At 47.1% G+C, this 12,680-nt stretch overlaps 1 protein-coding gene across 4 annotated transcripts in view; it reads left to right on the forward strand.

Moving 5' to 3' along the window:
- LOC134936845 (disintegrin and metalloproteinase domain-containing protein 9-like) overlaps nt 1–12,680 on the forward strand; it is a 211,728-nt gene that overhangs the window by 109,610 nt on the left and 89,438 nt on the right. For all 4 annotated transcript variants that reach the window (XM_063932126.1, XM_063932127.1, XM_063932128.1 and 1 more), the window contains 2 exons: nt 8,332–8,407; nt 9,297–9,433. In XM_063932126.1, coding sequence (XP_063788196.1) covers nt 8,332–8,407; nt 9,297–9,433 — 213 coding nt within the window. The remainder of the gene's footprint in view (nt 1–8,331; nt 8,408–9,296; nt 9,434–12,680) is intronic.

Genomic DNA, 12,680 nt, shown 5'->3' on the forward strand with positions numbered 1-12,680 from the left:
GACACTCTTTTCAAAGTCATTATCTTTTAATACGGTTTAATATCGAACACTATAAATTTAATATAAAATTTTATATCCAATTTTATATTAAAGCGATATCAAACACTATCATTTAATATTAAAGGGGGTGGAGCCTAGGAGAAAGGGGGTGTTGCCACCTGTCAGTTTGACAGAAAGGTTGTCTTTATCTACTTCACTGCAGCGAGGGACTAAGGGGAGAAGAAGCGAACCTACCTAACTGGTGGTAGCTTGGGCTTCTTAGGCTACTGGACACCATTAGCTCCAGAGGAATCGACCGCAGGAACCGGCCTTGATGTTCGGTCCCGGAGCCGCGCCGCCGGCCCCCTTACAGAGCCAGAAGCAAGAAGTGTTCCGGAAAATCGGCGGCAGAAGACTTCAGTCTTCACCAAGGTAGCGCACAGCACTGCAGCTGTGCGCCATTGCTCCTCATGCACACCTCACACTCCGGTCACTGATGGGTGCAGGGTGCTGGGGCCCCCCCCCGCCCTGAGCAGCAATATTAAGACCTTGGCTGGCAAAATAATCACAATATATAGTCCCAGAAGCTATATATGTGATAAATACTCCTGCCAGAATCCATAAAAAAGCGGGAGAAAAGTCCGCCGAAAAAGGGGCGGAGCTATCTCCCTCAGCACACTGGCGCCATTTTCTCTTCACAGTGCAGCTGGAAGACAGCTCCCCAGGCTCTCCCCTGTAGTTTTCAGGCTCAAACGGTTAAAAAGAGAGGGGGGGGGCACTAAATTTAGGTGCAATATTGTTTATACAAGCAGCTATGGGGAAAATTCACTCAATTATAGTGTTAATCCCTACATTATATAGCGCTCTGGTGTGTGCTGGCATACTCTCTCTCTGTCTCCCCAAGGGGCTTTGTGGGGTCCTGTCCTCAGTAAGAGCATTCCCTGTGTGTGTGCGGTGTGTCGGTACGGCTGTGTAGACATGTTTGATGAGGAGGCTTATGTGGAGGCAGAGCAGATACCGAAAAATGTGATGTCGCCCTTGTGGGGCCGACACCAGAGTGGATGGATAGGTGGAAGGTATTAACCGACAGTGTCAACTCCTTACATAAAAGGCTGGATGACGTAACAGCTGTGGGACAGCCGGCTTCTCAGCCCGCGCCTGCCCAGGCGTCTCAAAGGCCATCAGGGGCTCAAAAAACGCCCGTTACCTCAGATGGCAGACACAGATGTCGACACGGAGTCTGACTCCAGTGTCGACGAGGTTGAGACATATACACAATCCACTAGGAACATCCGTTGCATGATCCCGGCAATAAAAAAAATGTGTTACACATTTCTGACATTAACCCAAGTACCACTAAAAGAGGGTTTTATGTTTGGGGAGGAAAAGCAGGCAGTGTTTTGTTCCCCCATCAGATGAGTGAATGAAGTGTGTGAAAAAGCGTGGGTTCCCCCGATAAGAAACTGGTAATTTCTAAAAAGTTACTGATGGCGTACCTTTTCCCGCCAGAGGATAGGTTACGCTGGGAGATATCCCCTAGGGTGGATAAGGCGCTCACACGTTGTCAAAAAAGGTGGCACTGCCGTCTTAGGATACGGCCACTTTGAAGGTACCTGTTGATAAAAAGCAGGAGGCTATCCTGAAGTCTGTATTTACACACTCAGATACTAGACTGAGACCTGCAATTACCTCAGCATGGATAGTGCTGCTGCAGCGTGGTCTGTGACCCTGTCAGACAGGGATACTATTTTACTAACATAAGAGCATATTAAAGACGTCGTCTTATATATGAGGGATGCACAGAGGGATATTTTGCCGGCTGGCATCCTGAATTAATGCAATGTCCATTCTGCCAGGAAGGTATTAGAGACCCGGCACTGGACAGGTGATGCTGACTTTATAAGGCACATAGAGATTCTGCCTTATAAGAGTGAGGAATTGTTTGGGGATGGTCTCTGGGACCTCATATCCACAGCAACAGCTGGGAAGAAAAACTTTTTTACCTCAGGTTTTCCTCACAGCCTAAGAAAGCACTGTATTATCAGTCCTTTCGGCTTCAGAAAAGCAAGCGGGTCAAAGGCGCTTCCTTTCTGCACAGAGACAAGGGAAGAGGGAAAAAGCTGCACCAGTCAGCCAGTTCCCAGGATCAAAATTCTTCCCCCGCTTCCTCTGAGTCCACCGCATGACGCGGGGGCTCCACAGGTGTAGCCAGGTGCGGTGGGGGGCGCATCTCGAGAACTTCAGCATCCAGTGGGCTCGCTCACAGGTGGATCCCTGGGTTCTGCATGTAGTATCACAGGGATACAAGCTGGAGTTCGAGGCGACTCCCTCTCGCCGTTACCTCAAATCAGCAAGCTGTACTTCCAGCAGGTGAAAATCAAGGTACCCCTCCTTCAGCAAGGCCGGGGTTACTATTCCACAATGTTGTGGTACCGAAACCAGATGGTTCGGTGAAACACGTTTTAAAATTGAAATCCTTGAACACTTATATACGAAGGTTCAACTTAAAAATGAAATCGCTCAGGGCGGTTATTGCAAGCCTGGACGAGGGAGATCACATGGTATCTCTGGACATCAAGGATGCTTACCTGTATGTCCCCATTTACCATCATCACCAGGTGTACCTCAGTTTTGTGGTACAGGTTTGTCGTTACCAATTCCAGACGTTGCCGTTCGGTCTGTCCACGGCACCGAGAGCATTTACCAAGGTAATGGCCGAAATGACGATACTCCTTCAAAAAAAAAAGGGAGTTTTTAATTATCCCGTACTTAGACGATCTCCTGATAAAGGCGAGGTCCAAGGAGCAGTTATTGGTCGGGGTAGCACTATCTCGGGAAGTGCTACAACAGCACAGCTGGTTCCTACGACACGTCTACTGTTCCTGGGGATGGTTCTGGACACAGACCAGAAAAAAGGGTTTCTTCCGGAGGAGAAAGCCGAGGAGCTGTCATCTCTAGTCAGAGGCCTCCTGAAACCAAAACAGGTGTCGGTGCATCACTGCACGCGAGTCCTGAGAAAAGTGGTAGCTTCCTACGAAGCAATGCCATTCGGCAGGTTCCATGCAAGAGCTTTTCAGTGGGACCTGTTGGACAAGTGGTCCGGATCGCATCTTCAGATGCATCGGCTGATAACCCTGTCTCCAAGGACCAGGGTATCTCTACCGTGGTGACTGCAGGGTGCTCATCTTCGAGAGGGCCGCAGATTCGGCATACAGGACTGGGTTCTGGTGACCACGGATGCCAGCCTTCGAGGCTGGGGGGCAGTCACACAGGGTAAAAACTTCCAGGGGCTATGGTCGAATCAGGAGATTTCCCTACACATAAACATTCTGGAACTGAAGGCCATTTACAATGCCCTAAGTCAAGCAAGACCCCTGCTTCAAAACCAGCCGGTACTGATTCAGTCAGACAACATCACGGCGGTCGCCCATGTAAACCAACAGGGCGGCACAAGAAGCAGGATGGCGATGGCAGAAGCCACAAGGATTCTCCGATGGGCGGAAAATCATGTGTTAGCACTGTCAGCAGTGTTCATTCCCGGAGTGGACAACTGGGAAGCAGATTTTCTCAGCAGACACGACCTCCACCCGGGAGAGTGGGGACTTCATCCGGAAGTCTTCCAAATGATTGTACACCATTGGGAAAGGCCACAGGTGGACATGATGGCGTCCCGCCTCAACAAAAAGCTAAAAATATATTGCGCCAGGTCAAGGGACCCTCAGGCGATAGCTGGGGACGCTCTGGTGACACCGTGGGTGTACCAGTCGGTGTATGTGTTCCCTCCTCTGCCTCTCATACCTAAGGTACTGAGAATAATAAGAAGGAGAGGAGTAAGAACTATACTCGTGGTTCTGGATTGGCCAAGAAGAGCTTGGTACCCAGAACTTCAAGAAATGATCTCAGAGGACCCATGGTCTCTGCCGTTCAGACAGGACCTGCTGCAGCAGGGGCCTTGTCTGTTCCAAGACTTACCGCGGCTGCGTTTGGCGGCATGGCGGTTGAACACCGGATCCTAAAGGAAAAAGGCATTCCGGAGGAAGTCATTCCTACGCTGATTGGGGCTAGGAATGATGTGACCGCACAACATTATCACCGCATATGGTGAAAATATGTTGCTTGGTGTGAGGCCAGGAAGGCCCCAACAGAAGAATTTCAACTGGGTCGATTTCTGCACTTCCTACAGTCAGGAGTGACTATGGGCCTAAAATTGGCTTCCATTAAGGTCCAGATTTCGGCTCTGTACATTTTCTTCCAAAAAGAACTGACTTCACTGCCTGAAGTTCAGACTTTTGTTAAGGGAGTGCTGCATACTCAGCCTCTTTTTGTGTCTCCGGTGGCACCTTGGGATCTCACCGTGGTGTTGAGTTTCCTAAAGTCACATTGGTTTGAGCCACTGAAAACCGTGGATTTAAAATATCTCACGTGGAAAGTGGTCATGTTGTTGGCCTTGGCTTCGGCCAGGCGTGTATCAGAATTGGCGGCTTTGTCATGTAAAAGCCCTTATCTGATTTTCCATATGGATAGGGCAGAATTGAGGACTCGTCCCCAGTTTCTCCCTAAGGTGGTATCAGCGTTTCACTTGAACCAACCTATCGTAGTGCCTGCGGCTACTAGGGACTTGGAGGATTCCAAGTTACTGGACGTAGTCAGGGCCTTGGAAATTTAAGGTTTCCAGGACGGCTGGAGTCAGGAAAACTGACTCGCTATTTATCCTGTATGCACCCAACAAGCTGGGTGCTCCTGCTTCGAAGCAGACGATTGCTCGCTGGATTTGTAGCACAATTCAGCTTGCGCATTCTGCGGCTGGACTGCCGCATCCTAAATCAGTGAAAGCCCATTCCACAAGGAAGGTGGGCTCATCTTGGGCGGCTGCCCGAGGGGTCTCGGCTTTACAACTTTGCCGAGCTGCTACTTGGTCAGGGTCAAACACGTTTGCAAAATTCTACAAATTTGATACCCTGGCTGAGGAGGACCTTGAGTTCTCTCATTCGGTGCTGCAGAGTCATCCGCACTCTCCCGCCCGTTTGGAAGCTTTGGTATAATCCCCATGGTCCTTACAGAGTTCCCAGCATCCACTAGGACGTCAGAGAAAATAAGATTTTACTCACCGGTAAATCTATTTCTCGTAGTCCGTAGTGGATGCTGGGCGCCCGTCCCAAGTGCGGACTGTCTGCAATACTTGTATATAGTTATTGCCTAACTAAAGGGTTATTGTTATGAGCCATCTGTTAGTGAGGCTCAGTTATATTTCATACTGTTAACTGGGTATAATATCACGAGTTATACGGTGTGATTGGTGTGGCTGGTATGAGTCTTACCCGGGATTCAAAATCCTTCCTTATTGTGTCAGCTCTTCCGGGCACAGTATCCTAACTGAGGTCTGGAGGAGGGTCATAGTGGGAGGAGCCAGTGCACACCAGGTAGTCCTAAAGCTTTCTTTAGTTGTGCCCAGTCTCCTGCGGAGCCGCTATTCCCCATGGTCCTTACGGAGTTCCCAGCATCCACTATGGACTACGAGAAATAGATTTACCGGTGAGTAAAATCTTATTTTTTATGTGTAATAACACTATCATTTGTTTTATGATTCTAGTACAGGGAGATGTATTATCACAGCACATAGCATTCTGATACAACAACTCCTGCTTCACCAGTTTTCAAGGTGAAGCAGGAAGCAATAGCATCAATATGTATTAACCATAGGAATGGGGGAGACAAAACTTTCCCACTCCGACAATCTCAGCAAGTCCTGAGTGCACCAGCATAGTGATGAAGCACTCTGTCCTAGCTCCCAGGTGAACCCAAGAGGAAGGCCGGATCAAGTGAGAGGACTAGTATGTAACACACAGCATCATCCTCAGATGTCATTGTTAGGGGATAAGCTATGAAAAGCTCAGCTCAGTAAGTACCACATAGTGTTCTCAGCCATAGCTGGCTATGATGGCGGGAATATTTACAGCAATGATGCTGCTGGGATATTCTCTGATTCCTCCAGTCAGCCTCTCAATACATTTTAGAGACGCTGTAAAATATCCCCCTTTTCAAAGTCACAGTCAAGGACAAGGACTATGGTATGCTAATAAAACAGTCCTTGTTTGGCACCAAAAGTGGTCTCAATGCTTATTTCCACCAAACTGGCTAGCTTCAGCTGTAAGGACCTACACATAGCCATACTTTCTGCTGCAGGGAACTTCATGCCTTTCTTCCCAGAGTCACTAGATCTGCTAAAAGATATTTCCACAGTATTTTGTCCTTCAGTGAAATGTGCAAGAAGAAATATAATTCCTGTTCTATTTTAGTTCTGTGGGTGACATAGAATCCACCCCTTAGCTACTGCCAATAGAGTGATGATTGATTGTACTTGCTGCCATCTTGCACTCTTTGTTTTTTCTGTGTGGCTCCCCCTAGTGAAATGGTATTAGACTTGTGCGTCTTGTTTCCTGCCAGGGGTAATGACCTGCAGTTATGGAGCTAGCTGTGTCTTGTTGCTTATCATCATACTCATAGTGAATTGACTCAACGAGAAAATGATTTTATCATTTGCAGCTATTTAGAACCAAAACAATATGTGAAAAAACACATGGCCATTAGAGGCTTAAAATCACTTTGGCCACACAGAAACACGTGGTATAGCATGGGGGTACAGTGGCGGTGAAAACACATGGTCATAAAGGGGATTAAATTACTTTGGGGCCCCTGAAACACAAGGTACAGCATGGGGGTACAGTGGCGTAGAGAAAACACATGGCCATAAGGGGGTTTGAAAATGACTTTGGGCCCCCATGAAAATAATAAAATGTGAACAATAATTTATAATACATTGGTGGTCAGTGTGAATAAATTTGTGGTTAGTGTGATTACATTGATGGACAGTGTGATTACATTGGTGGTTAGTGTGATTACATTGTGGTCAGTGTGATTACATTGGTGGACAGTGTGAATACATTGGTGGTCAGTGTGCTAGATGAACAATGATTGGTGGAAATACCTACTTAGGCCAATAAAATATCCGGTTTGATTGGATTAATCTGCTGGGCTCTTCTGCTGTCGCTGACGGGAGTGTCCTGAGAATGCCAGGCAAACTTCCTATGACGTATCGCAGGCACAAAAAAAACACACCTTTTTCCATACGATTCCAGGTGATCACGATATATCACGAGTGCAGCACTAGCGACCTAGGGGATCCGATCCTACGCTCATGGGGCTGGGCATCGCATCGGATCGGATACACAGGCAAAATGCCTGATTTCACCCAATATATCAGCCCGAATGCCCGAATTGGGCTGAAATCGGGCATAATCGCTCTAGTGTATGGGGCCCTAAATACTTAAATAGTTGTAATCCATTAAAAACTAATTTTTATTTTCAGTAATTTGCTTAACAGTAAAGCTGTTCATTGATGACAATGGGTTATAATCTGTCCATACTTTATTTGAATTGTGCTGTATTATGAAAAAAAAAAAGTGACAGCATTTATCAGTCATTTTCCTAAACCCGTATAGAATATGCGGTATCATTTTCTACAGTGGAGGTTTATAACAGGTGTGGTTGTTACCTGCTACCCACAGATATAGAGGGCAGAGAGTTTGCCCCACCTATTCCTTGCTCTATTACAATGTCTCTGCAGAAGATGACTTCTGTGGAACAGTGATGTGTACAACCATATGACTCAGTGGGTTTGTGTGACTGGCTGCAGCACAGTCCTGTGGTTTATATGACAATGTAGATGCTTCCTTTTCCTGTGTCATCCAGACATTGTAGAAACAAGTATAAGTAGTCTGTGACTGATCATAGATAATACATATGTGATAACAGTGGGGGGGGGGGGTTGGGCCTAGAGTACTGCTCAGGGAAAATCACCTTTAAGCCATTACTGCTGTTGCTTATTTAAAAGTGTAGCTGCAGGGGCGTTTTAAGAGAGGAGACTCTATTGCGCATGCACAAACCTCCAGGAACACGGCGCGGCGGCCATTTTCCCAAAGATTTTGCTAATGCACGTAACTCCGGAAAAATGGCTGCCGTGCCATCTTTCCGGAGTTTTCAGCAGGCGCAATAGAGTATGTTCCCCCTAGTGTTCAAACTCTATTGTGCTGCCGAAAAAGGATGGCTTCGACGGGTGACTTCAGAGAGGTAAGTATTAAGCAAATGGGTGCAGTGTGTGCGGGGTGGTCCCCCCTGGACCTGGGGGCCCATGTGCTCGCACACACTGCACCCATTATAGAAACGCCAATGTGTAGCAGATGCCCAGGGGAGTAGAGAACTAACATGTAACAGGAAACTAGAAGCAGCAATAAGTATAAAGTTAGAATCATCTATGTATATTTGTATCTTCTCTTTCTGTTTACTCTTTATTAGTGGAGGACATCATACGGAAATTGGCACAACATACTTTGGACAGGTGTGCTCGCATAACAATGGAGCAGTACTTACGGTATAAACATTCATTTTCAGCAATGTTGCCTATATATTATTTTATTCCGTGGATGTAACAGTGACAGTAATTACATTTCTGATCACTTAACTTTGAGGCAGATGTATTAATCTGGAGACGGCATAAGGAAGTGATAAACCAGTGATAAGTGCAAGGTGATAAACGCACCAGCCAATCAGCTCCAATATGTAAATTAACAGGAGCTAATTGGCTGGTGCGTTTATTACCTTGCACTTATCACTGGTTTATCACTTCCTTATGCCGTCTCCAGGTTTAATACATCTGCCTCTTTATTTGCTGCAGCAATAGGCCTGTTCAGTGCTTACGCACTATGGGGTACTGTACGTTTAGTGCTGGGTGTACATCTGTTTGTTTTCTTTAAGATACATATTTGTTAGGAGCATTGCACAGTGGCGATGGGGCCATTACAACATAATGGGGGTCATTCCGAGTTGATCGTAGCCCTGCAAAATTTTGCAGGGCTACGATCATGTCCATAGACATGCGGGGGGACGCACTGCGGCGCCGGCGCAGTTCTAATCCGATCGCGCCGCTGCGAAAAACTGCAGCATGCGATCGGGTCAGAATGACCCCCATTGTGCTATATGAGTTGTATCATCACACCTTCCCTTCCATTTCACTAGGATATGGGTGGGATGTGGGAGGGTGACCTGCTCTTCCAGGAGACCTGTGACGTTCCAGTAGTGATGATGAGTATGGAATATATCCACATTAATATGCTTTTTGTTGTGTATTCTTCTTTTTTTCTGATTAAGCATCCACGTATAGATGAGCCGCTTATGCTTCAATTAATGCATGGATCATTTTAACTTGATTTTAAATTAACTAGTGAGATTTTAGAATGACAACAATTATTTCATGTGTCTAGTATCCAAAAGGATTGTCCATAGAGAAATACTCCTGTCTCGTTGCTCATATCTTGGGCCACAATCTGGGAATGTTGCATGATAACTCCAGGGAATGTACCTGCTCGGCTTCTGCTTGTATAATGGACGTGAACATGATGTAAGCTCTATTTCTTTATTACTACTACTATTTATATCACCTTGCATCTATCTATCTATCTATCTATCTATCTATCTATCTATCTATCTATCTATCTATCTATCTATCTAGGCAGTTGCAAAGCTATATTATTTTTAGGTCATCGTATATGTATAAACTTATTGTATTTGTTATAATCAAAGTAGATGATCCAGTGTTCGCTGTTATAATGGTCTTTATGACTGTAAAACTTTAAATGTATATCCTCTCTCCTAAACAATTAGGTGCCTAGTGAAGGGATACCTGCCATGCTGCCGGTAATGTGGAGGGGGTGCTATGTTCACCCTGTGCACCATTATGTACAGTATGTCTACCAGGAAACTACCAATGACTATAGATATATAACTGCAGATCTCCGATCTTTGGGCCTAATTCAGGTTGGATCGCAATAAGCGATCCACCCTCAAAAATTGCTAAGAGGATGCAGGCGCATGCGCAGGGCCCGTCCATTTCTATATGTGTGATTCAAGTCCTCTTGTCAGAAAATGCGATTGCCTCTGCCTGACAATCAGGCAGAGGCGTTCACGGGGCAGAAATGGAGCGTTGCAGGGGAGCGGCTTCAAAACGGGGGCGGTGATGAAGAAATGGGGGTGCGTGATGGGGTCGTGATTGGGGCGGCTGCGTGACGTCACACGCAGCCGCTGCGATCACAAAAATGGCGGCGGGCCTCCTGAGAGGGCAGCCAGGCTGCGCCCGCAGTAGGCTACCCCATTTTTTATGATCACACTGAAATTGCGGTGCGACTGCAATTTCAGTGTGGCCAAGGGAGGGGGGGGGGGGGCGGAGGGATGTGTGTGTGTGTGTGTGGCGGATAGCATGCTGGGAGGCCTTGCCCTGCAATGGGTGGCCCCCTAAAATGCAATCCAAAGGACTACAAATTCTGCTACTTTGCCATCCTTAATTGGGCCCATTGGTGGTCATTCCGAGTTGTTCGCTCGTTGCCGATTTTCGCTATGCTGCGATTTGTTGCTAACTGCGCATGCGCATGGTACGCAGAGCGCACGCGCTAAGTTATTTAACACAAAACTTAGTAGATTTGCTGGTGTTCGAACGACGATTTTCAGGCGCACTGCTGATCGGTGAATGATTGACAGGAAAGGGGCGTTTCTGGGTGGTAACTGAGCGTTTCCGGGAATGTGCTAAAAAACGCAGGCATGTCAGGGAAAAACGTGGGAGTGTCTGGAGAAACGGGGGAGTGGCAGGCCGAATGCAGGGCGTGTTTGTGACGTCAAACCAGGAACTAAACGGACTGAGCTGATCGCAATCTAGGAGTATGTCTGGAGCTACTCAGAAACTGCAAAGAATAATTTATTAGCAGTTCTACTAATCTTTCGTTCGCTATTCTGCTAAGCTAAGAAACACTCCCAGAGGGCGGCGGCCTAGCGTGTGCAATGCTGCTAAAAGCAGCTAGCGAGCAAACAACTCGGAATGAGGGCCATTGTGCGGACTTCTGGATCATAGCTTGAATCAGTGTCAGGATAAGGCTTTCAGCACACAAGGCACTGATGAGGAGCTGTAGTCATCTCATTAGTCCCCAGACATATAAATATAATTTATTTATTTATTAACAGTATCTTATATAGCGCAGCATATTCCGTTGCGCTTTACAATTAGAACAACAGTAATAGAACAAAACTGGGTAAAAACAGACAGACAGAGGTAGGAATGTAATCACTTGGCTCACAGAGTGTCACAACTGAGGGCCTGAGCTGACGGGGGGCAGCCTCAGTTGTAGGGGCTGAGATGTAACGGAACCTGGGAGGTTTGTATCAGACCCCTAGACATGTAAGTAACATGTAGAATAACTGCCCGAAGGCGTGACCACGACAACCAGGATAAAAGTCAATGATGTTTATTATGACAAACTCCGTAACACAGCAGCAGTAAAAGGAAACATAAAAGTCAACAGAGGATAAATACAATTCCTGGGTACTACAGGGTGGCAAGGGCCACAGGCACTGGTAGTGTGAGACAGTTCTTATCTTCTAGTTGGAAAGTCCTTACCAGGCCTGACTGTAGCAATGGAGAGAACCCAGGATCGTACCAGCTGATGTTCCAGGAAAGGCTGGGCTGCTGAAGGTAAAACGGCTGCTGTGGATACTGGCTGGAACCAGACTGTTGTTGGTACGGAGTGGATACTGGCTGGAACCAGTTAAATAATAAACGAACTTGAGAGCGATGAAATAATAATGAAGTTTGGAGTTTGAGAGCGGTGAAATAATAATACCGGTGGAGAGTGGTAAACTGCAGAAAAGGACACCGGCCCTTTAAGAGAAGCTATACACTGCTGGAAGCTGGGCTGGAAGCAGGTGATTGTTTGAGAGCGGTGAAATAATAATACCGGTGGAGAGTGGTAAACTGCAGAAAGGACACCGGCCCTTTAAGAGAAGCTGTACACTGCTGGAAGCTGGGCTGGAAGCAGGTGATTGTTGTAGCTGGAAACCGGTGAGTCCAGAATGGATCGGAGAGTCAGGCTACACCGCAGATGGAATGCTGGTGCGGGTCTCTATAGCAGAAGTCTGGAGACAGGAGCTGGAACCTGGAAGACAACCACAGGAGAGAGACAAACTGGAACTAGGTTAGACAACCAAAGCACTGACGCCTTCCTTGCTCAGGCACAGCATACTTATACCTGCAGCAAGGAAGGGGTTGGCTAGGCAATTATGCAAATCAACAATACAGACAGCAGATTGGTGGAAATAATCAGATGACAAAATCCAAGATGGCTGCGCCCATGCAGACACTTGGAGGGAAGTTTGGTTTGTAATCCATGTGGGAATTGAAACAGTAATGGCGACGCCGGCCACAGGAGACAGGAGACGCCAGACTGACAAGCGCACATTTAACCACGCGGGCACAGCGGAGGCCGCAGCTGATGAAATCACCACTCTGACATTCTGCATGTGGAAACTCAGGAACAGCGGGATCCGGTCCTGGAACGCTGAGCCAGCCTTAGGAGGCATCTGAAGGGTAAGTAATGGCGTCCAGATACCCGGATCGTGACAGCACCCCCCCCCTTTAGGAGTGGCCCCAGGACACTTCTTAGGCTTTAAAGGAAACTTTGCGTGGAAATTTCGGACCAAGGCAGGAGCATGGACGTCTGAGGCATTGGTCCAAGAGCGTTCTTCAGGACCATAGCCCTTCCAGTCAATGAGGTATTGTAACTGACCGTAACGGAAACGTGAGTCCAAAATCTTGGCCACCTCGT

The sequence above is a fragment of the Pseudophryne corroboree genome, chromosome 6, assembly GCF_028390025.1.
Source record: "Pseudophryne corroboree isolate aPseCor3 chromosome 6, aPseCor3.hap2, whole genome shotgun sequence".
NCBI classification, from domain to species: domain Eukaryota; kingdom Metazoa; phylum Chordata; class Amphibia; order Anura; family Myobatrachidae; genus Pseudophryne; species Pseudophryne corroboree.